The sequence below is a fragment of the Chinchilla lanigera genome, unplaced genomic scaffold, assembly GCF_000276665.1.
Source record: "Chinchilla lanigera isolate Chin_1 unplaced genomic scaffold, ChiLan1.0 scaffold00050, whole genome shotgun sequence".
Classification (NCBI taxonomy): Eukaryota; Metazoa; Chordata; class Mammalia; order Rodentia; family Chinchillidae; genus Chinchilla; species Chinchilla lanigera.
This window is the reverse complement of record NW_004955451.1, coordinates 13,264,756-13,288,107: the sequence shown is the minus strand read 5'-3', so window position 1 is coordinate 13,288,107 and position 23,352 is coordinate 13,264,756. Positions and strand designations below refer to the sequence as shown.

Sequence of the window (23,352 nt, the reverse complement as noted above, 5' to 3'; positions counted from 1 at the left end):
ACAGGGAAGAGGAGGTTCTCTAGGAAGTAAGGGTGGGCAGAGATGAGGCTGAGAATAACTCTGCAGACGCGGAGTCATTAATCACAATGTTTCACTTTATCAGAGAGTACCCGCGGTGACGGGGTGGTGCCAGAGGGCGGGAGCTGACCTCCCGGCCACCGGCGCTGCGGGTGATCCAGACTCAGGGAGAGAGCCTAGTCCACGTCTCTGTCCTGTCACTGCTCCCGGCACAACCTGGGATGGGCCATTTACATCTGTTTCCTTCGTGTCCAGGGACTGCGCAGGCTCAACCGGGCTACTCCGCGCCATCACTCAGCGGAGGTTCTGTGGCTGCCGGGTCCCGCAGAGGGCAGGGAGAGGTCAGCAAGGGACAGCGGACCGGAGGGAGTGACCAGGGCAGGAGTCGCAGCCTTCCAGCCGCGTAACTGAGACGGAAGAGACTGCTTCTACCAGATCCCCAGCTGGGGAGCCAGGGACAGAGACGGTAACTATCAGCCTCGGCCCCGTCTCTCCAGTGGCCGGCCCTGTACCCGAGGAGGGGGCTACTGATGGAAGCCAGGCCACCCACGCCACCCCGAGTTCCTCTGCCTGGCCCACGGAGACCAGCACGTCGCGGGGCCGGGTCGTGGGGCCGGGTCACGGGAGGGCCGGGTGCACAGGCAGCTGGGAGTCCAGGACAGGCTCAGGAGGGCCCGGCTGCCCGCCGGCTGCCGCGGTGGAGGCCCCTTCCTGTTGCCGTCTGACGTGCTGCTCCAGCAGGGCCGTCAGCTGGGCGGGTCGGTGCTGCAGCAGGGCGCGGGTCTGGCCCAGCAGGAGGCTGAGTCCTCCGATCAGCTCGCCCTGCAGCAGGGCCTGGCTGGGCAGCTTGGCATAGTTCAGCAAGCCCTGCCTGCTCAGGATGGTGTCGTCGACGCAGCCACCTGCGGGACACGGGCTCGGCTCAGGTCCCCACGCACATGAGCGCCCCTTCTCTGGAAGGGATGCCCAACCCTGTCCTCATCCCCGCCAACCACTCAGAACCCAGGCCTGCCACAGCCCCACCGCCTCGGCCTCCCTCCGAGACCTGCCCAGCACACCCACCTGCCCGCCCCTGGAGCCCATTTCCTACACTGTCTTTCCTTCCGCACCCAGGACCTGCGCACTGAGCTACGCCCGAGGCCCTTTTCTTGTCTGTTTTGGGACAGGATCTCATTAAGTCATGAAGTCGCCTCGGCTGGGCTCAGACTTGTGATTCTCTTGCCTCAGCCCCCCTGAGTGCCGGGATTATAGGCATGTGCCACTCTGCCCGGCTTGCTAAACTTTCTTGAAGCTAGAATCATGGAGTGGAGGAATGCAAGGGGAAATTATTTTTTGATGGGTATGGAGTTTCAGTTTTTTAAAACAAAAAGATTTATGGAAATAGATGAGGGCAATGCTTATACATTATAAAGGTTTCTAATACTGCCCAGTGTGGTGATGCGTGCCTGTCATCCCAGCACTCGGAAGGCTGAGGCAGGAGGATCGCCATGAATCAAAGCCAGCCTGGGCTACACAGTGACTTCGAGGCCAGCCTGCACTACCTAAGGAGACCCTGTCTCAAAACACAAACCAAAGAATGTGCTGTTGCCTCTGGCTCCTCCCTGAGAGGATGTGCCCCAGAGACAACACCAGGCCCCACGGCACCCGCCCTCTAAGCCAGCCCCCAGTGACAGGGCGTTTGCTTACCCAGCAGTGGCAGGAAGGGCATCACCTTTAAGATCCGCACCATCTCCTTGACCTTCGGCTCCTCGCTGACCAGCAGCATGTTGTGGCCCACGAACAGGGGCAGCAGGCTTTTGTATTTGGAATCCTCGAGGAAGCACTTCAGGACCTGGCGTGGCAGGGACAGTGGCCCGTGGAGACCAAACAGCAGGAAGAGCCACTCACCACGGTCACAGGAGGCTGTGCTGCCACAGCCCGGGCACCCCATGAGCGCGGCCGGGCTCAGACAGCCCCACACAGAGAGTGCAGCCGAGCCCGGCCAGCTGCGCTTGGGGCAGATGGTCCCCTGGCACAGTGGCCCCTACCTGGTTGGGGAAGACCTTCACCAAGATCTTGTGTTTGCGCAGCTGGTGCCGCATGAGGAGCTTGTCCTCGGCGCTCATGGCCACGTTCTGGCAGACGGCTATCATTCGGTGCTCTCGGAAAACCGCTGCTATCTCCCGCCGGAGGAGCCGGATCAGGCCTGACTCCTAAGCAGGGGTGGATGGCTGAGGGGTGCCATCTCTCCACCCGGCACCCCTCACTCCCGCCCCCCAGAGAGCTGCTGGGGCTTCCAGGGCAGCCCCAGTGTGCAACAGCGCAGGGAACAGGTGGGACCGCGGGCCCTGACTGACAGATGCTGGGACCTGGGCTGCCGCACCCCTTCCCTCTTCCTTGGTCAGCCACAGGCTTCAGGCTGTGCTCGCCAAGCCGAGAACCTGCGCGGCTCCCCATGGTCAAGAATGGCAGCAATACGTGAAAATTACCTCAGGTATCAAACGGACACGCTACTCACACTGAATTATTTACCAGTTACAAACACAAGATAGGCTGTCAGGGGCCCGGCTCAGTGGTACAGCACATGCTTAGCATGTATGAGAACCACGGTTCAATCTCCAGCACCGATAAATAAATAAATACATAAACAGATCAAAAGAAATAAAAGGTAACACTTTGCCTGGAAATGGTGGCGCACGCCTGTAATTCCAGCACTCGGGAAGCTGACACAAGAGCATTGCTGAAAGTTTGAGGCCAGCCTGGGCTACACAGTGAGTTCAAGGCCAACCTAAACTACACAGCAGGATTGTCTCAAAAAACCAAAAGAAAAAAAAAAAAACAACCCAACCCCAAAAAAGGTAACTCTTTGGCAGCGTTAGTTTAAAATTTACACATTTTCACAAAACAAGCTTTCTTTTACTGGAAATTGAACCCAGGACCTGAGCTATGTCCCCAACCCCCACTTCTTTTAATTTTTTTATTCTCAGACAGGGTCTTGCTCAGGACAAAGTCATAACTTCACGAGACAGAAACTATTTCAGTGCACCACCTCACCACAGGCCCTGTGCGCCCCATGTGCCTTACCTCCTCGGGGGGCTTGGGCGGAGGCGGCAGGCATCGTGGGTTCACGGCCGGCCGGGGCGGAATATACTCAGTCACAGCCATCAGCTTCTGCCGCTGGTGGTGCATGACACGCCAGTGGCGGGTCACTGCCTTGGAGCCATGTCGCACGCTCTGGAGGGTGGGCAGCCGGCCTGGGAAGGAGACGGTGACGGTGAGAAGTGGCCTTTTGCAAGCCCTCCTTTACTCCATATGCAGAAAAAATGCACGTTCTGGACAGACAGCTACGGTTCACAGGGAGACACGCAGCACCACAGTGGGATGAGGAGATGCTCAACAGAAATCCTGAATTCCCAAACTTTGCTTTTTTTTTTGAGACAGGGTCTCACTATGTAGCTCAGGCTGGTCTTAAACTTATGGCAATCCTTCTGCTTCAGCCTCCCGAGCTAGGATTGCAGGCACGCACCACCATACCTGGCTACCTTTGCTTTTTAGTAAGTGACCTTAGGTCAGTTGCTTGGTCCCTTAAGGCCCCCATTTCTCAACTGATTTTTTTTTGTTTTGTTTTGTTTTGTTTTGTTTTTCTCTGGTACCGGGAACCGAACTCACGACCTTGCGCTTGCCAGGCAGGCGCTTCAACTGATTTTTCTTCAGTACTGGAGACTAAACTTAGGGCCTTCACACTAAGTTGCATCCCCAGCCCTTTTCTGAGACAGGGTCTCAATAAAGTGCTCAGGCTGAGTTCAAACTTATGACCCTCCTGCCTCAGCCTCCTAGAGTGCTGGGTTATAGGAGTGTGCCACCACCCCTGGCTTCCAGCTCTTCTCTATGTGCAAAGATAGGACACAAAATAAGAACAAAGGGGAAAGTATTTTGAACACATTATGCAAGGCCCAATAGGGTCGAGCAAACCTCTTCTTAAATAGGCAAATAGTGAATATTACATGTGCAAAGCCCTGGGCTCCATCCCCAGTACTGCAATTAAAAACAAATTTAAAAAAAACAAAACAAAACAATGAAACCATACAGTGACCATCCCTGCCAGTGTACGGCAATCACTGGTTTCACACAATGGTTCTTGAAGAATACTCCAACCCCCGCCCCCAGCCAACAACACCAGCACCCAGGCCACTGTGAGAAGTGTGAATTCTCATACCCGCTCTAGACCTACTGACTCAGAAACTCTGGAGCAGGCCCAGCAAACAGCGCTTTAAAAAGCCCCCCAGGTGATGCTGCTGCCCGCCACACCCTAACCACTGCTCTGAGGTTGCTCCTGTGATCTGAAGCAAGAAGGAAAAAAAATTATACCTGCCTCATAGCTCTCCCAAGTTTCTCTCCCCTCCTTCCCTCTTATGGACAAGCACCTGCCAGCACCCCTCAGTAACAAGGAGACACTCAAAGGCCCCGAGCCAAAGTGACCCCTTAAGGCATCCTCGACCCAGGGGCCGAGATCAGAGCTTCTCATTTTCAACTCTTCCCAACACTGAGATGGGACCTCAGGAGAAGGGTCAGCTAGAAGGTCAGACAGCACAGATTTGCTGGAGCAAGAGGTTTTGTTATGGGCTGGGGATTTAGCTCAGCGGCACAGTGCCTGCCTGGCAAGCGCAAGGTCGTGAGTTCGATTCCCGGTACCAGAAAAAAACTGAAAAAAAAAGAGGTTTCCTTACCAGTTGCCACAAAAAAACTAAATATTAAGAACAGCATGGGCCGGGCGTGGTGGTGCATGCCTGTAATCCCAGCACTCAGGAGGCTGAGGCAGGAGGATTGTCACGAGTTCAAGACCAGCCTGGGCTACAAAGAGCTCAAGACCAGCCTGAACTGCAGAGCGAGACCCTGCCTCAAAAAGACAAAAAAAAAAAAAGAAAAAAAAGAACAGCTTGGTGACCTATGCCTGTAACCCCAGCGCTCAAAAGGCTGAAGGAGGAGTTCAAGGCCAGCCTGGACTACATAGCAACACCCTGTCTCAAAAAAGAGCAGCTTTGAAATCAGATGCAGCTGGGTTTTAAGCTGCCTCCTGCCATTTACTGTGACCTGGCCCAGTCCCTCAACTCGGCCAAAGTTCAGTTTCCTCGTGTGAAGAGGGAATGACAATGCCTTCCCCATAGGATGCTTTAAAGTTTAGCTAAGGTAATATATGCAAAAGACTTATCATAATTCCTGGCCCAGTCAGGGCTCAAATTCATGAAACAAATCCACTGCGTGCCTGCCAACATCAGGTCCCGTGCCACCTGCTGGCTACGCAGACGGTACACGGCCACGGCTCTGCGGCTCTTAGGGGATTTAAAATCTCAGAGAGGGGCTGGGGATTTCAAATCTCATACAGAGGGGCTGGGGATTTAGCTCAACGGCACAGCGACTGCCTGGCAAGCGCAAGGTTGAGAGTTCGATTCCCGGTACCGGAAAAAAAAATAAATAAATAAAATAAAATAAAATCTCATAGAGACAAGCGAATAAACGAAATGCAGAGTTACAGATTGTGCCGAGACTACCGGGTGACCAATACATGGAAGATTCCTGTTTTGTTTTGTTTTGTTTTGTTTTGTTTTGTTTTTGTACCGGGAATCGAACTCATAACCTCAAGCTTGCCAGGCAAGCGCCTATGCCGCTGAGCTATATCCCCGGCCCAGAAAGACTGAACTTGTTTCACGAAGGGTGGAGAGCAAAGGCCTAAGGAGGCGACATTCGGGCTGAGTATGCAGGAGCCACAGAGCAGAAAGGGCGTGGAAGGAGCGGTCCGAGCAAAGAAAACGGGTCGGCGGCGAGAGCTGCGTGGTGCATTAGAGAAACCGAGAGCCGGGGGACTGGAGAGTAGGACATAAATGCTGTTGTTGGCGACACCGCTGCCGTGATTCCCAGTCTGGAGTCACCGAGAAGCGGAGGGCATAAGGCCAGCGATCCAGCCGCTGTTACGAGATCACCCGAGCGGTCCGGTGTCAGAAATTACGGGAAGGATCAGAAGTAGAGGAGGGGATACGAGGACCAGGGAGCGCTGGCCAGATGCGCAGCGAGGTCCTGGGTTACTCCTTACCCGCCTGGGGCAGGAGACCCCCTCGCAGCACCCCAGCCACAGCAGCGGCCATCACCACCGGAAGTACAGACAGGAGCCGAACGGAACCGGAAGCAGCTAAGGATTGTGGGGCAGTTAACCGGAAGTAGTAGGCGGCTCAGCCCGCTGAAGCCGTACTCGGCATGCGCAGAGTCCGACCGTGGAGCCCGCCTCCTCCCCCTACCTGGCGTCTGGTTTCCTAGCAACGAGGCGGTTCTCTTGGGCACCGCTCCTTCTTCGTCTCTCCTGCCCCATAACTCCCCATAACTGCCAGTAAAACCCCTTCACATCCCTCAGACTCCAGACCCTCCGTTCTTATTTACTTCTGTCTTCAAACCTACCCCTAACAAGTTACTGTGAATCAATCCCTTTCCTTTATCTCCCAGGGGTGAGCTTCTTCCTCCGCTATCGTCCTGGTTTTAGCCATCCCTAAAGGCCGTCAAAATTCTAGTCGTCCGCCTCTGACCAGGAGCTGCTCATTTTAGATGATGTCCGGAGGTGAGCAGGGAGGTGGGTTGTTGGGTGGAACATCACAGCAGCGTCAACAGTAGGATCAACGGTAGGATTGGGCCTCCAAGAATGAAAACAAATGACAACTAGAATCGTTGTTTCACAGAGACGCTTACCCAGAGCCCAGAGGAAGGTGTCTGCATCACAGAAGCCCTTATCGTTAAGCGCAACCTGACTTTCGATGAAGATGAGGATCTGTCCGAGAAGATGTGAGTGGGTGGGGAAGGAACGGCCACCATTTCCCTGCGCTGTAGGATCTGCCCATTCCCCGCCGCCTCCCTCTTTCCTCGCACCACACTCCGATCAGTGCTGATGCCAAGTGATTCTCCCCCCACCAAAAATCTTCTGAAGCCGGGCGTGATGCTCACGCCTGTCATCCCAGCCCTGGGGAACCTGAGGCAGGAGGATCCCTGCAAGTTTGAGGCAGTCTGAGCTATATTGTGAGTTCAAGACCCTCCTGAACTACATAGTGAGACCCTGTCTCAAAAAAAAATTTAATAAATAAAGTTTGAGAAGAACTGAGTTAGCACATACATGTACCATTCCTTCTGCTTGAAATGGCTTTTCCCCGTCACCCTCCCATCTTTGTAGCTAATGCCTAGTCATCTGTCACATTCTTTTGGAAGCAGTTCTGAGCCCTCTGTGCTGGGCTAAATCACCCACGCCTTCATCAGCTCTTTGTACCTGCCTCTGCCTCTACTTGTGATAGGTGTTTGGCCTGCTTCCCTCATAGTGATGGACTGGGACTCTGTCATCTGTAGGCACTCAGTAAATGTTGTGGAATTAAGAAGTCCACGGCAGGAACACTTACTGGTTCCCCCCCAAAGGCCACTCAAAGGGGAGGTGAGGAAGGATCTTCTTGCACGGATGGCCTCATCTCTCCCTCCACCATCAGTCTGGCCTGAGGAAGGCTTCTCTTGTCTCTGAAGCTGTTTAGGAATCATGAGCTACCACCCCATTTCCCAGGGGCTCCTACCCCTCTCACCCCAATCCTGCCCACTGACAAAAATGCTGGTCTCAGCCGGGTGTGGTGGCACATGCCTGTAACCCCAGCACTAGGGAGGCTGAGGCAGGAGGATCGTTGCGAGTTCAAGACCAGCCTGGGCTACAAAGTGAGCTCAAGGCCAGCCTGAACTGCATAGTGAGACCCTGTCTCAAAAAGATTTAAAAAAAATCCTGATCTCCACAGCAAGCCAGTTTCATGACCCGGATACCACTTCTGTTCTTGGCAGAAGCTGTTCTTGACATCTGATCAAGACAGCTGTCTATCCCTCCTCGAAGCCCCTCTCCTCTCCCCTCCTTCCCGTTTTCTTTGCTAAGTGGCCTCGGAAGTGAGCTCCATCTTACACATCTGCACCCAGGTTTCACACCCTGGCTGACCTGCAGACAGTGCGGCTGGACCGGGAAGGGATTACCATGATCGGGAACCTGGAGGGCCTCCAGAATATTCACAGCCTCTACCTGCAGGAGGTAACTTCATGCCCCTCACCTTTCTCCTGCAAGTCTGTCTAACCTGAAAGCACCCAGACTGGCATCTCATGGCTTTGCTTGAGTTCAGGCAGGCATTTAAACCATGCCCAGATGAACCAGGCATGGTGGTGCCCACATGTAATCTGAGCATTCTGGGAGGCTGAAGCAGTAGGACTCTAAGTTCAACCCAACCTGGACAATTTAGCAACTTAGTGAGATCATGTCTCAAAATAAAAATAAAAAGGATGGGGGATGTAGCTTAGTTCAAAGACTCTGGGTTTAGCCCCCAGTATTGAAAGAAAAATGTAACTCCAAAAACACTCTTGAGCCAGGTGTGGTGGTGCACACCTGTAATCTCAGCACTCGGGAGGCTGAGGCAGGAGGATCGTTGCAGCCTGGGCTACAAAGTGAGCTCAAGGTCAGCCTGAACTGCATAGCGAGACCCTGTCAAACCACTCTTGAAGGACAGTTCTTTAGTTGGACACTTCTCTTGGTCTAGAAATTCTTCATAGTGGCCACCCTAAACTTTTCAAGTTGCACAGCTCAAGCCCATTTTCTGTTTTGAAGAAGAGGAAGAGGAATCTATAAGGATTGCTCTATAGCCTTCAGATCCTCAAAGGCTATTTGGTGGGTCCCTTATACTTTCCCACAGAATGAATATATATATATATATTTTAAACAGGGTCTTACTATGTAGTTCAGGCTGGCCTTGATCTCACTATGGAGCCCAGGTTGGCCTCAGATTCATGGTGATTCTCCTGCCTCAACTTCCTGAGGGTAGAAATATAGCCATGCAGCACCACATCTGGCTCCTAAAGAAATTTTACAGATCAGATGAATATAAGTTCATTGTTCCCTCTGGATATGAAAACCACCTAGTGACCCCTGGTCTCTTCCTGATTCTCAGGTCCCTCTTTGGTTGTGAGCTTTAATCCAGTTTAGCCAGCCCCAAGTTTATACCTCTATCCACCCACCTGGAGAAAGCTGCTGGTCTTCCCCGAGCTAATGACTAGTCACTGCAGTCAGGGGCGGGTGGTCACCCTCAAAGTAGCCACCTCCATGGGACCAGTGGATGTGGTGCTAGGGCTCTATCCCGCAAAGGCCCCCACCAGCTGACCTCGTCTTGGTTGCCCTGCCTCGGTTTCTTCTTGCAGAACAAGATCCAGCGGATCCAGAACCTGGCTTGTGTCCCCTCCTTGCGGTAGGTGGGACCGGGCTTCAGGCGGGAGGAGCAAGGAGCAGGCACGGGCAGCACCCCAGAAGCCGGCTCCCAGCCGCCCAAGCCCTGCTCGCTCGGCTGCAGCCCGCTCTGCTTTCCTGCCCCCAAAGGCAGGGTCTGTGCGTGTCACCCAGGTGCCTGGTGCCGTCCTCCCTCCCCACCAGCTGTCCTGTGTTCAACTCTGTCTCTGTCCCCTTCTCCCCCGCAGCTTCCTATCCCTGGCAGGAAACCGCATCAAACAGGTGGAAAACCTCCTGGCCCTCCCATACCTCCAGTTTCTGGACCTTTCTGAGAACCTGATAGATTCGCTGACGCTGGGTAGGAGCACCCTGGTCACCCCCCTCTTGGCTCACAGAAGATGTCCCCAGGGGGCGGCCCCTTCAGTCCATTTCCCTATGCGGGTGTCTCCCCCACCCTGCTCGTGCTCGCTTCATATCGGGGTCGAGAGTGGGTGTGGAATCTCATCGCCTCTCTCTTTTTTTTTTTTTTTGGTACCCGGAATCGAACTCAGGACCTTGTGCCTGCCAGGCAGGTGCTTGTGCCGCTGAGCTATCTCCCCAGCCCTCACCGCCTCTCTCTTGTGTGTGCAGATGAGCTTCCCCAGAGCCTTCTCATCCTCAACCTCACCGGAAACAAATGCACCACCCAGAAGGGCTACAGGTGAGGAGGGACTGAGGGCGGGCAAGAGGTGCTGGCTAAGGCCGGGTGTGATGGCACACACATGTCATCCCAGCACTCAGGAGGCTGAGCCAGGAGGATTGCTGTGAATTTGAGGCCAGCCTGGGCTCCACAGTGAATTCAAGGCCAGTCTCGACTATATAGTGAGACCGTGTCTCAAAAAAAAGGAGCCGAGTGGCTCCCTGAGCCTGCACCCCCAGCACTGTGCACGCCCCTTTTCTTCCACCCCTGTGGGTCAAGCTGCCCCTTCCCACCCCACCCCCCCATGCCACAGAGCCAGCTCTTGGCGCTCTGAAGGACCCCAGGGCTCCCAGCCCAAGAGCCGCCACCCCTCCAGCCATAGTGCCGTGGCAGCGCCGGTGCGTCCTCCCGGGCTCCCTGCCTTGGCTCCCCCCGGACAGCCTCTGCTCTGCCCACCTGCAGGGAGATGGTGATAGCGGTGCTGCCCCTGCTCCTGGACCTGGACAAGCAGCCTGTGACCGAGCGCTGGACCTCGGAGGAAGAGGATCAGGACTCGGGGGATGAGGACGAGTTCCCAGAGCTGAGCGGGCCCTTCTGCTCAGAGCGAGGTGACCCCACCTTCCAAAGGCGCAGCCTCCCCGGAGCCTGCCCCGCCCTGCTCTGCGGACAGTGGCAGTGGTGTCCAGGGAGTGGCCACCAGCCCAGGCAGCCTTGGGGCACAAGTGGTGGGCGGTAGCCCTGGGCAGCCAGGGCCTCAGCCCTCCCCAGCCCCAGGCTCCACCCCTCTAGGGATGCCAAGAGGTCAGCCAGGGACCTCCCTGAGCCACCTGCCACCCTGGCTCCTCTAGGCTTCTTCATGGAGCTGTCGCAGGAGATGAGCGGGCACCAGGCGCGCCGGCAGCAGGCGGCCCTGACGGAGCACCTTCTGCGGATGGAGACGCAGCCCAGCATCACCGAGCTCTCCCCTGCCACGAGGGCCGGGGACAGCAGCTCTTTCATCACTCCAGAGCGAGGCGGGGAGCCAAGCCCCGTCTCCTTGCCCCAGGCCTCCTCTGCCTCCACCAAACCAAGTGTGCTGGCCCCCAAGAGCCAGAAAAGCTCTGTCCAGGCTGGGAAGGGGACCCAAGCCACCACTACCCCGGTGACCTCTGCGGTCAGGGCGCCCAGCACGACCAAGACAATGACCAAGACAGCCAAGAAGTGAAACTGGGCGTCTGTCTGTGACTTCCTCCTACCCGCACCCCTCACTGTGCCCAGGGCCCCTCAATAAAGTGTCGCTAGGCCTGGAATGCCTTCGGTGTCACTTGGGCAGCTCAAGGAAAGGAACCAGCCCCAGAACCAGGAGGCAGGCAGAGTGCAAGCCAAGGACCAAACCTCGTGTCCTGATTGTCCCCAAACAGTAGCGGGCTGCTGTGTGAGGCAGGGTCTGTGATCACAGTGCGCGCGCACACACACACACACACACACACACACACACACACACGGACGTGGACACCCTGTCCTCGTGCCCCATCACAGCCTTCACGCCTGCAGCTGGCTCGGGGCTGCCCTCTGCCCTCTGCCCTCTGCATGTGGCCCTCTCACCACGAGACCTGGGACCCAGTTCACTGGACCAGAAAACAAAACACATTTATTGAGGCAAAGGCTGCAGGGATTGCTCTGCCCTCCCCGCGGTGGTTCAGGAGCTGGTGCAGGTTACTGTGTGCGCCCCAAGCTGGGTGCTGTGCTCTCGGCATAGGCCTGGCTCTCTCTCTCCACGAAGGCCTGGAAGAGGCTGCCCAGCTGCTGCGGCGGGGGGCTCCCCTCACCAGCGGCCAGCAGCCCCTGCAGGACTTTCAGGCCCTCCCGCTCCAGGTCTCGCTGCTTCTGCCAGAGCTGCTCTCCCCATGCCTGCTGGGAAAGCGGCCGGTGTGGGCAGGTGTGTCCCCTCCGCACAAGCAGGAGTCAGGGCCCTGGATGCTGTCCCAGGCAGCAGGCACCGCCACTCCCAGCCCCTCACGGTTCCAGGGTGCCAGGCCCCAGGTGTGGCCCTCCAAGACACCCCGTTCCCTGGGGTCACCTGCTCGGTCTCCATCCGCCCCAGGGCCGCCTGGTGTCCACGATAGAGCGCGTGTCTGCGGTCCACCTGAGTCTGGAATCGGGGCAGGGTCCGAACAGGGTCCTGGGCTCCAAAAGTGGGGGACAGCACCTGGGGGGCCTGGGCCGCCCCCACGCCGAAGATGAAAGGTTTGAACACCGACCTAAGGGGACAGGGGTGGAGGGACCGAGGAAGATCACATCCCGATGTCGCCCCTGCCTGGGACGCTACCCCCGCTCCCTCGTTCGTCCCACCTGGACGGGTCTGGGGTGGCAGTAAGGAAGTGGACACAGGGCTGCGCAGGATCCTGGGGCAGGACGGACACCATGCTGGCCGTGGTGCGGAAGCCCCCAGAGTCCATGCAGATGCCACTGCCCTTGTCCCTGAGAATGTCCATCATCGCCTCTGCCGTGATGGCCCCTGCAGAGCAGGACAGGGTGAGGCCCAGTGAGGCCAGCGCTGGGGGCCACAGCCCTGCCCCTCCTGCCCGGCCGACCTTGGCGTTCCTGCAGCAGCTCGCGCCCTGCCTGGAAGCGCGCCTTGGCCGCCTCCATGCGCACCGGCTGCTGGGACAGCGAGAAGACCTGGGCGAAGTCAAAGGAGCCCTGTCCGCCCCACCAGCCCTGGGCCCGGGCCTGGCTCCGAAGCTCCGGGTGCTCCGCGGAGATGTCGGCGCCGATGCTCAGCTGGTTGGAGAGGTTCCGGGCCCCCGCTGTGGAGGAGGGGAGCCCCGCCCTTACCACGGAGCACACACTCTGTGCCAGGCACTGGGTCGGTGCCTGCTTCTTGCGGAGAAGGGAGCATGCCGCCCGGGGAAGCCCAGAGGGAAGAGCATTCCTGCGTGGGTTCATTGCCCATCTGCCCGGCACTGGGATAGGGCCCCCGGCCCCGCTCCCCCGCCTCCTGAGGCTGGCCGAGGGGTGCAGCTCCAGGCCCCTCACCCGGGATCCTCTGAGCTGCCCACAGCCTCCCCGCCGTCTCCAGCACCCACGCCTCCGTCCGGTCCGCCAGCAGGAAGGTGTTGTGGTAGCAGAAAGGCTCTGGGTCCTCCCGGCAGCTGCCCCCCTGCCCATAGCGCTCCAGCAGGCCTGTGATCACCAGCATGGCCTCCTGGGCAGTGCTGCCCCGCTCTAATGCCAGCCTGGCAGAGAGGGAGAACAGAGGGAAACGGTGCCATCGGCGCCAGGGAGCGGAAGCTTCCCTGGACAGAAGGGGCCCAGAGAGGCCTGCTGTGTAGACCACACGGAGCACTCGAGGCCCATGCTTTCAGAGCTGTGCTCAGGGGTCCAGGGGAGAGGCCCAAAGCCAGCCGCAGGGACAGAAGTGCCCTCAGCCTCGCCTCGGGCATAGCCGCTCCATGATCACTCGTATAATGGGCTCTACAGGAGATTTCTTTCTTTCTTTCTTTCTTTCTTTCTTTCTTTCTTTTTTTTTTTTGGTCTCTGTGAGACAGGGTCTCGCTATGCAGCTCAGGCCGGCCTTGAGCTCACTTTGTATCCAGGCTGGTCTTGAACTGGCAACACACAAGTTCAAGGTCCTGTCTCAAAGAAGCCAACAACAACAAAACCAGTTTACAACTATTGAGCTAAATGCCGCCAGCCTATTTCTAGGCCGGGCCAGGCCGGGCTCTTTGTCAGCCCCTGGACACCGGGCTGGGAGGGAGGAGGGGCCGGGCGGCCTCTGTGGCCAGGCACAAGGACAAGGTCAGCCAGGGGAGGAGGCCAGCAGAAAGCGGACCGGGGAAGGCGGAGCACGGGAGACAGGAGGGAGGTCGCACCTGAGCAGGTCCATGCCCAGCAGGGCCTCGCCGCCCTGGACCGGCTCCCTGGTCCACACGGCCTCATTGCCAATGCAGACCCCGTGCTCGTTGGCGCCCATCTCAGCCCCCCACAGCCAAGAAGGGCGGCTCAGAACCACAGCATGGGTCTTGGGCACCTGGTCCACCTCGATGTAGGTGCACTGGAGAGAAAGGGGAAGGCCCCTCAAAAGGGGGCAGCACTTACCCCAGGCCTGCACCCTACCAGATCAATCACTTTCCACCCAAGGTCTTAGTCCCATTTTACAGATGAGCAAACTGAGGCCACAGAGGCTAAAGGACAGGCTCCAGCCTCAGGTTAGAAGGCTGGAAGCCCATACTCTGCTCTCCAGCTGGGAGCTCTCAGGGGCTGGGGGCAGAGGAAGGAGGTCTCCCAGGGCCCACCTGCAGCCGGCTCCCCGGGGCGTGCGTGCCTGCGGGCAAGAACACCACCTCCTGCACCTCCTCCCGGGGCCGGTCTGAGTTCTTGGCAAAGATCACCGCTGGGATGGCAGAGGCCGGGGGCACAGAGACAAAGCAGTCGCAGGAACAAGGGGTGTCAGGGCTCATCGACGCCATCTGCAGAGAGGTAGAGGGATGATCGTGTCCCCTACCCTGGGCCATCTCTCCAGGATCCTGAGGACACGGTTCTGTCCCCGTGCTCGAGACCCGCTCCACGAGTCCCACGCTCCTGAGCATGCCTAGAGAACGGCCCCTCCTCCGTTCGCCCCTTTTCGCGTCCCGAGCACCGTGCGCCCCTCACCCTTCCTGCCTCCAAGACCTCCAGTTCGGGCCCGGGAGCCACCTTCTCCGTTTCTGCTCCGGTTTGCCCCATTGGACAGAAGCTCCCAGGTGACCAGGAAGCGCCCTTGGCCCCATGGGCGGAGCCGGGACAGAACACGTGCCGTTCCGCCAATTGCCACCAGAGGGCGCTAGCCACCATTTCTTGGAGACCAATGGCTTTCCAAGTCCTGCGTGGCTCCGTGTCCTTTTGTCCCCGCTCTCCCTTTTTCAGGCCTGATAAAAGCTGAGGCAAATCCACAGGCTCATCCGATGGGGTCACAGGCAGGAGCTGGAGCCTGCGTTATAAGGGGGATTTGTAAGACAGCGGGGACTCCTGGGGCATCGGATGATTAAGAACCTCAGGTCTCTGAGTTCTGTCCTGAATTCCAAAGACACAGTCCCCATAAGCTAAGTGACAGGTCACAACCCAGGAGGCGTAAATTAATGGATTTAAAAAGGCACAAGTGGAGCTGGGGATTTAGCTCAGTGGCACAGCACCTGCCTGGCTAAGCGCAAGGTCGTGAGTTCGATTCCTGGTACGGGGGAGGGGGGAGGCACAAGGACACAGCTGCACAAAATCCATCGGATCCCAAAGTCCTATTCTGCCCCCATTGTGCTCAAGCCTATAGGATAGCGTTGAAATTTAGGGATTTCAAGTCCAGAGATTTGGTGCCTTTACATACAGTGAGGGCAAAGAAGTCCTGGCTGAGAGGGACACAGCGTTGGACTCTGATCTCAAATATCCGGCTTTGCAGTTCATTCTGCTCCATAACTGCCCCGCTGACATTTCATCAAATGCATCCACTACCCTCCTGCTCCCTGCAACCTTCCAGAATGGATGACGGGAGATGCTAGACTTCTAGACTCCCAGGGCTTGAAGACTTCTAGGGCTTGAAAGGCTTTCATTTGTTTTGAGATAGTGTCTCACTATGTAGTTCAAGCTGCCCTCAAACTCACTGTGCAACCCATCCTGGCCTGAAACTCAAAGTGACCCTCCTGCCTCAGCCTCCCAAGTGCTGGGATTACAGGTGTGTGTCACTTTCGGCTTTTAGATTGCTTTGGCATTTTAGCAACATGAATTCTTCCAGTCTATGACCATGGATATTGTTCTACTCTGTCTTCTTCAGTTTTTTTCATCAATGTCTTATTGCTTTCAGTGTACAGATCTTTGCCCTTGGTTAAATTTGTATCTGATAACACGATTTATAACTATGTATGTTTTGGGGGTGGCTTTGTCAGTAAGACTGTTTTCTTGATTTCTTTGCCAGGTATTTTGCTGTCAGTGCATAGAGATGGTGCTGATGAGCCTGGTGTGGTGGCTCCCCAGCTACTGGGACACAGGCTGGGTCAGGGATTGCTTGAGCCCAGGTTCGGAGGCCACAGTGAGCAAGAGAGAGAGTCTTAAGAAAGAAAATACTGATTTTTGTGTGTGGACTTTATGTCCTACAACTTTATTCATCGATTAGTTCCAGCAGTTTTGGGGTGGCATTTGGTCCTGAGATTATTTTTTGTATGGGAATCAAACTCAGGACCTGGAGCTTGCCAGGCTGGCTCTGTGCCACTGAGCTACATGTTCTATTTTTTTGAAAATAGGTTCTATTTTTTTGTTTGTTTTTGTCTTTTGGAGACAGGATCTCGCTATGCCTGCAGTTCAGGCTGGCCTTGAGCTCACTTTGTAGCCCAGGCTGGTCTGGAACTCACAATGATCCTCCTGCCTCAGCCTCCTGAGTGCTGGGATTACAGGCATGTGCCACCACGCCCGGCTTATTTTATTTTTTGAGACAGGGTCTCCCTATGTGGTTTGGGCTGGCCTCGAACTCACTGTGTGGCCCAGGCTGGCCTCAGACTCCTCATGGTGATCCTCCCGCGCCTCCCAAGTGCTGAGATGAGGGGCCTGCGCCGCCACCCTGGCTGGCTGCGGAGATTCTTCCCAAGCCTACACTGCCAGGATGCCCCGCGCGCGCGCGGGGACGCGGGGAACGTGACCGTCCTGCTCCATCATCAGGGAGGCGCTGGGAGGCTGTGATGAGGTTTCCATTGGATGTCGTTTCAGCGAGGTGTCCCGAGCCTGGGCGGCCGAAGGAGCCCCGCGGCGGAGGCGGAGGCCTCGCTGTCCCGGGCTGCGTCCGCAGGCTGCCCTCGCTCACGCTTCCTAATGCCTTTCACTCACCCTGGAGGGACTCCTCACACTTCCCGGGCGAGGCGCGAGCTCAGAGCTCACCCCGGGGGTCAGGGAACTGTGCCGCCTCCCCTAACTCCCCCTCAGGGTCACCCCGTGGGGCGCCACATCTGAGGGTTCCGAGGGGGCCCGACCGGCCAGCCAGGCCGCATTGCAGGCGAGCGCGCAATCCCGGAGCCCCACCAAGGCCCCCGCTAAGAATGCAGGTCAGCGGGAGGAGCTGCGGGGAGGAGGGCGCCCGGCCCGGCCCGGCCCTGCCCAGACTGGCCCAGCCGGCCCCGCAGCTGCCCGGTGTCCCGGGGGCGGCGACGGGGAGGAAGGTCGGGACTCACCCGGCTCCTGGGGTCTCACTCCCCGAGAAACAGGAAAACAAAGAGGAGCCCGGCAGGAGCAGGAGCGCGCAGGCCCTAACCCCCTGCCAGATTTGGCGGGGAAACTGGGTTAGCAGGAGAGTGGGGGGAACAGGACTCCCACTAGGGGAAGAGGAGAAATCTGGCTTAAAAAATACAGGAGGGGAAGGTGAAAGAACACAGCCAGCTCCGCTCGCACTTCCTTGGGAGCCCAAACCGGACCCTCCATCCACCGTCCCACTTGGGGCTACAACCCGAGGCTTTGTACTCACTTGACACGGCAGAGGCGCCCACAGCCGGCCTGGGAACCAGAGGGCCCGCGTGCCACCCAGGGCCGCGCAGGGGGTCCGCGAGGGCCACAGTTGTGTAACCCTGGCGGAGCCCTAGCTGCCGTGCAGCAGCACCCTTCTCTCACCCTTCCCCGCTGGGCAGGAGCCCATCAGATAGTGTGGCTGCCTTTCATCGCCTGGGCCCTGATAGGGATCACCCTGCGTGAAGAAATCACTGTCAGTCGCCCCCGCGTCACTCACAGCCAGAGGGCGCGGCCGACTTATCTGTCCCCGTGCCCCGGTGACTGCTGCTGCCGAGGGAGGAAGCCCCGGTGCTGGGAAGCAGAGGAAGGGAGAGAAAACTCTGGCGATTTCTCGTCCCGCTGGGTGAAGGCCAGGGAGAGACACCCAGGCCGTCCACCTGCCTTCCTCTGTCCCTCAGAGCACGCAGGGTCAGACCCCAGCTCTCACCGGACCAAATGGATGGCGCCGAGCCCAGCCAGAGGCTGCAGGGGCACAGCAAGGGTCCGCCTTCCCCCGCGACCCTGCGGCCCGCCCCTCGCTGCGGGGACACTGAGTATAGAACGGTGAAAACACGTGAGGCCAAGATGCTGCTGATGACTTTATTGTTGCATAAAAAACACAGGCTGCCGCTTCCTCCTCCTCCCCGCAAAGTGGGTTCACAGCAAAGAACAAAAATCCTACATTTTCCTCTAGGGGGGCCGCCTAGAAGGGCAAGCAGCCGAGAAACCTAGATCTAGAAGACAAGGGAGAAGAAAGAAAACCTATCCAAAGCCCCTGCCTGCAAACCTTAGGGCGCAGGGCTCCAGGAAGGGGAATACCCGTGCCCCCCGCCGCCGACACCCCTCTGCACGTTCCCCTCAGAACGGTCACTGAAAAGGCCGAGGTGGTGGCACAGGCAGGGGGCGGCGGTTTCGATGGGTGGAGGACAAAGGCAGCCCACACCCACGGCGCCCTCCTCTCTCCCCTCCGCTGGCCGGCAGCCTGCACTCTCCCTCCTGCCCGTCCTCCCGCCGGGAAGGAGACCCCGGGCTGGATTAGCAGGAGCTGGGAAAAAAGAGGGAGCACAAAGAAAGAAGCTAACTCCTCACACTACCCCAGGCCCCATCCCAGGGAACGCCACCTGCCCTTCCAAGGAGCCCTTTGCACACGAATTCCACCCCACTCCAGCCCCTGCTTCCCTTCGAGCTCCCAGTCCGTGGACCGGGCTCCAGCACCCCCAGACCTTGGACAGGGTGGACAAGATGGGGTCTCAGGCGACCCCAGGCTCAGTAGAGAAACACACACACACACACACTCACTCACACGTCCTAATATTAAATAAAATACCCTTTGCTTATAACTTAAAAATCAATACAAGCTAATCCCTGCAGAGGGCTCTGGGCGCAGGGGAACAGGAGACTGGAAGGTCAGAGGGATGACAGGCCTGCGCCTCAGGCCTGGGGGTGTCCCCAGCTCCAGGGGCCCCTGGTCTGCCAGACCCTCCCTGGTTCCTCTTCTCTCCCCTCTGCCTGGCCCAGCCTCCGCCGGGCTTCTCCCCTCCCCGTCCCGTCCCCGCTCAGAATCCATATATATTTCTAGAATCTAAAGGGCCGCGGAGGGACGGGGCAGCTTCCTGAATCCCTTCCCCGGGGGAGGTCAAGTCCTTCATACAGAAGGGGCGGGCGGACCCACAGCAGGGGCCAGGCACCCGGAAGTGTCAGGCCGGAGACCCGGGTTTAGCTTGCGGGCAGCAGGAGAGGCCGGGCAGGGGTCCTCGCTAGGAATGGGGAGTAGCTGGGAACCCCCTGCTGAGACCCAGGTCCAGGCCCTCTAGGCCCAGCGACCCCTCCCCAAGGGGAAGGTAGCGCATGGGCCCCACTGTAAGGAACGACATCAATTCTAGAGCCCTAATCACCGACCTAGGGCACAGGTGGGGCAAGGGAATCTGACTTTTTTAAAAGACCAAAGTGAAGCACTGAATCAGAGTGGGTGGAGGAAGGGGTTCGTTCCTTCCATTTCCCTTCCAAATCTCTTTCTCCCGTTTTTTTTTTTTTTTTTTTTTCTTTAAGAAGGGGGCCTCCGGCTCACCCCACCCGCCGCGCCGCCTCTCCGTCCTGCACCCACCGTTCTGGCTGGAAAACTGGCCCCTCTTCCTACGGGGCTCCACCAGAAGGATCCGGAAGGATCAACGGGGAGGCGACGTCAAAAGACCTACTTCTACATCCACAGCCTCCCAAGCTAGAGCCACCCCTACTAAGGGGACCCAGGCAAGGGGACCCCCGGCCGCCCAGCTCTCCCTCCGGAAACCCAGGGGCGGGAGCTCGGGGAGAGGATGAAAGCCGCCAGGCCGCAGGGCGGCTCCGCAGGCGCTTTTAAGTCGGGGTTCCCAGGCGCTTGGGGACGTGTCCAGACAGCTACCCCAGCGCCCCGGCCGGCCCCACTCAGCTCGGGGACGCGCCGTCCTCTCTCCCGCCGGCCCCGCCACCCGCAGGCGCGGGCGGGGGTGCCGCATCCCAGCCCCCCGGAAGGACGGAGGGGCTGGGCAGCCCCGTCCCGCGCGCTCCCAACGCTCACCCCTGGCGCCCGGCCCCCGCCCCGCCCCCGCCCAATAAATAACCACCTCCCCCTTACTCCAGCCGGTCCCCCCGGCGCCCCCACGGAGCCCGCGGGGAGGCGGCCCCCAGGGGCGGCTCAGTTGGAGGGCGCCGCGCTGCCCTCGGCCTCCCGCTTGCCTTTGCCCCCGGGCGGCTCCACCGCGCCCCCGGCCTTGGCCTCGCCCGGGCCCGCCCCGGCCGCCTCCTCCTTGGCGCCCTCGTGCGTCTTCATGTGCTTGGCCAGGTGGTCGCTGCGCATGAAGACGCGGCTGCACACGGCGCAGGGGAACTTCTTGGTGCCCGTGTGCGTCTGGAGGTGGCGCTGCAGCTCGTCGGAGCGCGTGAAGCGCTTGCCGCAGAAGAGCCAGTTGCACACGAAGGGACGGTCGCCGCTGTGCCAGCGCAGGTGCGCCTTCAGGTGCGACGTCTTGGCGTAGGCTTTCCCGCAGCCGGGGATGTGGCAGTTGTGCAAATGCTTCTTCTTGCTCCCGTCGGGCCCGCACGGGGCCCCCAGCCGCTCGGCCTCCATGCAGTTGGGGCAGCGACACACGGTCTGGCCCGAGCTGCGGGGCACCGATCGCCGGGAGCCCTTGGGTCGGGCCGCCGGGTCCAGACTGGAATCCAGCCCTTGGGACTCGGACGCGGCCGCTTCCAGGGCCTTGGCTCCGTCGGGCGGCCCCAGGAGGTGCTGCCCCCCGGCGGCCGGGAGGAGGTGGTGCGGGTGCGGGTGCGGGTGCGGCGGCGGGGCGCAGAGCTGGTGGTCGCCGACGTAGCCCCCCAAGCCAGCCTGGAGCGCCCCCGGGTGGCCGGGCGAGGCGAGCGCGCCCTGGGTGTGGGGGAGGTCCATCCAGCTGGTGCCCGGATGCAGGTCCCACCACGAGCCGTCCTCCGCGCCCGGGTGGGTCGGCCGGAACCACGATTCGTAATGGTGCGACATGTCCGGCTGCAGGAGCTTGGAAAAGGGTCCCGGGGTCAAGGGACTGTCGCTTTCCAGGTCCTCGCAGGTCACCCGTGAGGAGGCCCCCGGCAGCTCATAGCCCTGGGAGAAGTCCACCTCCGGGCCCAGCGGGAGGCTCTGCAGCTCGGCCGGCTGCAGCGGGGAGGGGTAGTCCCCGGCCTCCGGGCTCGTGTGGCCTTGGTACGTCTGCAGCGGCTGCAGGTCGAGGCGCGGCGGGGAGGCGTGAGGCGCGTCCGGGTGCTGGCTGCCCAGAGAGCCGCAGACAGCGGTTAGCATTGCCGGGGTCCGGGTGGGGTGGGCGGGGACGGTCAGGGGCACCTCAGGAGAGACCTGCGGGAGGCAAAGAGGAGGCGCCGTGAGCAGAGAGCCGCCGCGCTCCGTCCGCACTCGCACTCGGATCCTCCGCCAGCGAAGGGCTCCGCTTCGGCCCCCCAGGTGCCAAAAGAGGGTTGGGCTCCGGGCGGGACCAGAGCTGGGGACGGCTAGCGAGGGTTGCAGAGCTGAGCTTGCACCAGGGCACAGGACCGCCCTTCCTCCGGGCGACCCTGCCCACCGACCGAGCGGACCCCAGGGCCTGGGTCACAGTGCTAGAGACGCCCCCACCCCAGCCGCCAGGCCAGCGCCAGCCCCGGGGCCATTTCTCCGCCGCAGACTGGGTGCCGTCGGGAGAAGGCTGCAGGCCCCTCAGCACGCCCAGCTCAGCTCGGGGCACAGCTGGGGAGAGGGCGCCGGCCTGAGGAAGCCTCTAATTTCAAACGGAGAGGGGCGCTGCGCTTCTCGGCGCAAAGCTGAAGGCGCCTGCCCCTTCCGAAAGCCCCAACGGGCCGAGTGTGGGGAGCAGCCCTCGGTGCCGGGGGCAGGCTGGGCGCGGGGGCGCATGTCACCTCTCGCGGCCCCCCACGCCCACGCTCGGCCCCGCTCCTTCCCCGGGGCACGGTCTTCACCTCCCCGGGGTGCAGCTGCAGTGCGGGTTTCTGGGGAGTCGCCCCCCCCCAGGCTGGAGAAAACCCAATTCCCCCTCCCTCTCCGGACCCACACGGGGCCACCACTCTCTGGCGCTGCCCACGCGCTTCTCCAAACCAGGGGAGACCCGGACAGGATGGGGAGCGGGTCGGACTCCCCTGGGAAAGCTTGCGCTGGCCAGGGAGCTCAGGACCAACGACTGCCACCCCCTCTGGGACGCAGGGTCGCAGCGGAGGAAGAGGAAGGCAGCAGGAGAAGCCATAATCTCCTTGCCTCACCGCGGGAACTGCCTACAGGGGTTACATAAGGGGTGCGCCCCGTCCTGGGTACCTCTTAGGGGCTCCCCTGATGATTCTAACACGCAGTCAAGCGTTGAGAACCACTGTTCCGGGCCAACCCTCTTACTGTATTATTTTTCCAACCCTCTTTATTTTTTAAAAAAAACGAGGCCGAGGTGGAATTTGGAGCCGTGACTGGACCAACCCTGTCCTTTATTGTTCGGTCGGCACCAGGTACTGCGCGGCGCCCGGGAGCGCGGCCCCCCGCCTCCTGCTCTGTCCCCCGCCCGGAAACCCGCGGGAGCCCGCAGACCCCCGCGCCTTCCTCAACGGACCTGCGACCTAAGGGCCCCCTCTTCTCGTCCTCTCTCCGCAAGACCTGGAGGCCCCTCCACCGGTCGGGGTTTTCTCTGAGGCTGCAGAAGGCCGGCGATTCAGGGCACTGTCTTCCCCTCCCTGCAGCAGGGCTCTACTGATCCAACCACCTTCTGCCCCGGGACCGGGACCGGGAGGTGGCGGATCGCCTGGGAGAGGCCGGGAGAGGAGGGCTGGGGCGCCTACTCAGGCTCCGGCGGCCTCACCACAAGAAAGGAACAGGGCGAAGCAGCGGGAGCGGAGCCTTAGGCCGGGGCGGGGCGGCCCAGAAGGGGCTGGGCGCGCGGAGAGGCCTGGGACCCTAATAGCTCGTGGCGCCTGGGAACGGCCCCGGGGGCTGGGGGATGGGCGGCTGGGGGCCTCTCCCGAAGGGAGCCCGGCGGCCCGGGGCTGGGTGCGATGGCTGCTCCCAGGTTTCGGGACGGCGGAGTGGGGTGCGCCCCGCGCCCCCGGAAGGCGGGTGGAGACGCCCGAGCGGCTCAGGCGGCTGCCGCCCTCCATCCCCGCCGCGCAGGCGGTCGGGACCTCCCTCCTCTCGGTCCTGAACTTCCAATTCTCAGGGCGTCCCAGTCGCTCCAGTTTCCCCAGTTTTAGCCTCCCCGACGCCTCCAGTTTCTCCCGTCCGCCCGGTTTTCCCCGGGCCCGGGCTCCACGTCCCCTCCGATCTCTCGGGGCCACCCCGCTCCCGCGTTCGCAGGAGGCCGCGGCGCGCGTCCCCGGCCACCCGACCCGACCCGGCTCCTACCTGGGGGCTGCGCTCGGGCTCCGCGGGCGCGCGCTACAGACC

At 59.9% G+C, this 23,352-nt stretch overlaps 4 protein-coding genes across 7 annotated transcripts in view; 1 reads left to right on the top strand and 3 right to left on the bottom strand.

Annotated features, from left to right (window-relative positions):
• Positions 1-74: 74 nt before the first annotated feature.
• On the bottom strand, positions 75-6,173 carry Mrpl10 (mitochondrial ribosomal protein L10). The gene is made up of 5 exons (XM_005394265.2): positions 6,086-6,173; positions 3,082-3,251; positions 2,046-2,210; positions 1,705-1,849; positions 75-920 (listed from the first exon to the last, which is right to left on the bottom strand). The coding sequence occupies exons 1-5, from the start codon at positions 6,135-6,137 to the stop codon at positions 637-639; spliced, it is 816 nt and encodes a 271-aa protein (XP_005394322.1). The 5' UTR covers positions 6,138-6,173; the 3' UTR covers positions 75-636.
• Positions 6,174-6,239: 66 nt separating this feature from the next.
• On the top strand, positions 6,240-11,230 carry Lrrc46 (leucine rich repeat containing 46). The gene is made up of 8 exons (XM_005394266.2): positions 6,240-6,601; positions 6,720-6,822; positions 7,975-8,083; positions 9,238-9,284; positions 9,511-9,620; positions 9,893-9,962; positions 10,404-10,549; positions 10,790-11,230. The coding sequence occupies exons 1-8, from the start codon at positions 6,589-6,591 to the stop codon at positions 11,143-11,145; spliced, it is 954 nt and encodes a 317-aa protein (XP_005394323.1). The 5' UTR covers positions 6,240-6,588; the 3' UTR covers positions 11,146-11,230.
• Positions 11,231-11,544: 314 nt separating this feature from the next.
• On the bottom strand, positions 11,545-14,687 carry Scrn2 (secernin 2). Of its 4 annotated transcripts, none has more exons than XM_005394263.2 (8): positions 14,577-14,687; positions 14,219-14,392; positions 13,796-13,977; positions 12,960-13,159; positions 12,515-12,730; positions 12,273-12,438; positions 12,001-12,181; positions 11,545-11,834 (listed from the first exon to the last, which is right to left on the bottom strand). In XM_005394263.2, exons 1-8 carry the CDS (start codon positions 14,646-14,648, stop codon positions 11,637-11,639), a joined length of 1,389 nt encoding a protein of 462 aa, XP_005394320.1. In that variant the 5' UTR covers positions 14,649-14,687; the 3' UTR covers positions 11,545-11,636. The 4 variants fall into 4 exon arrangements, with proteins under 4 accessions (XP_005394320.1, XP_005394321.1, XP_013374848.1 ...); XM_005394264.2 differs by having other exon boundaries at positions 11,545-11,831; XM_013519394.1 differs by having other exon boundaries at positions 14,595-14,636.
• A 3,316-nt stretch (positions 14,688-18,003) lies between these two features.
• Positions 18,004-23,352, bottom strand: part of Sp6 (Sp6 transcription factor) — a gene marked incomplete in the record, with an annotated part of 5,568 nt that continues 219 nt past the window's right edge. Inside the window, 2 exon segments of the mRNA XM_005394262.2 lie at positions 18,004-21,279; positions 23,311-23,352. Coding sequence (XP_005394319.1) covers positions 20,089-21,225 — 1,137 coding nt within the window.

Bases quoted from the DNA above. Each gene is read 5' to 3' on its own strand.
- Mrpl10 (XM_005394265.2), bottom strand. From the start codon at position 6,137: ATGGCCGCTGCTGTGGCTGGGGTGCTGCGAGGGGGTCTCCTGCCCCAG. The intron at 3,252-6,085 runs GTAAGGAGTAAC...TCTCCTTCCCAG, and splicing joins GGGTCTCCTGCCCCAGGCGG to GCCGGCTGCCCACCCTCCAG. The intron at 921-1,704 runs GTAAGCAAACGC...CGTGTCCCGCAG, and splicing joins GCCCTTCCTGCCACTGCTGG to GTGGCTGCGTCGACGACACC.
- Scrn2 (XM_005394263.2), bottom strand. From the start codon at position 14,648: ATGGGGCAAACCGGAGCAGAAACGGAGAAGGTGGCTCCCGGGCCCGAA. The intron at 14,393-14,576 runs GTGAGGGGCGCA...ACCTCTCTGCAG, and splicing joins AGGTCTTGGAGGCAGGAAGG to ATGGCGTCGATGAGCCCTGA. The intron at 12,182-12,272 runs GTGGGACGAACG...CTGTCCCCTTAG, and splicing joins GCCACCCCAGACCCGTCCAG to GTCGGTGTTCAAACCTTTCA.
- Lrrc46 (XM_005394266.2), top strand. The intron at 6,823-7,974 runs GTGAGTGGGTGG...ATCTGCACCCAG, and splicing joins GAGGATCTGTCCGAGAAGAT to GTTTCACACCCTGGCTGACC. The intron at 10,550-10,789 runs GTGACCCCACCT...TGGCTCCTCTAG, and splicing joins GCCCTTCTGCTCAGAGCGAG to GCTTCTTCATGGAGCTGTCG.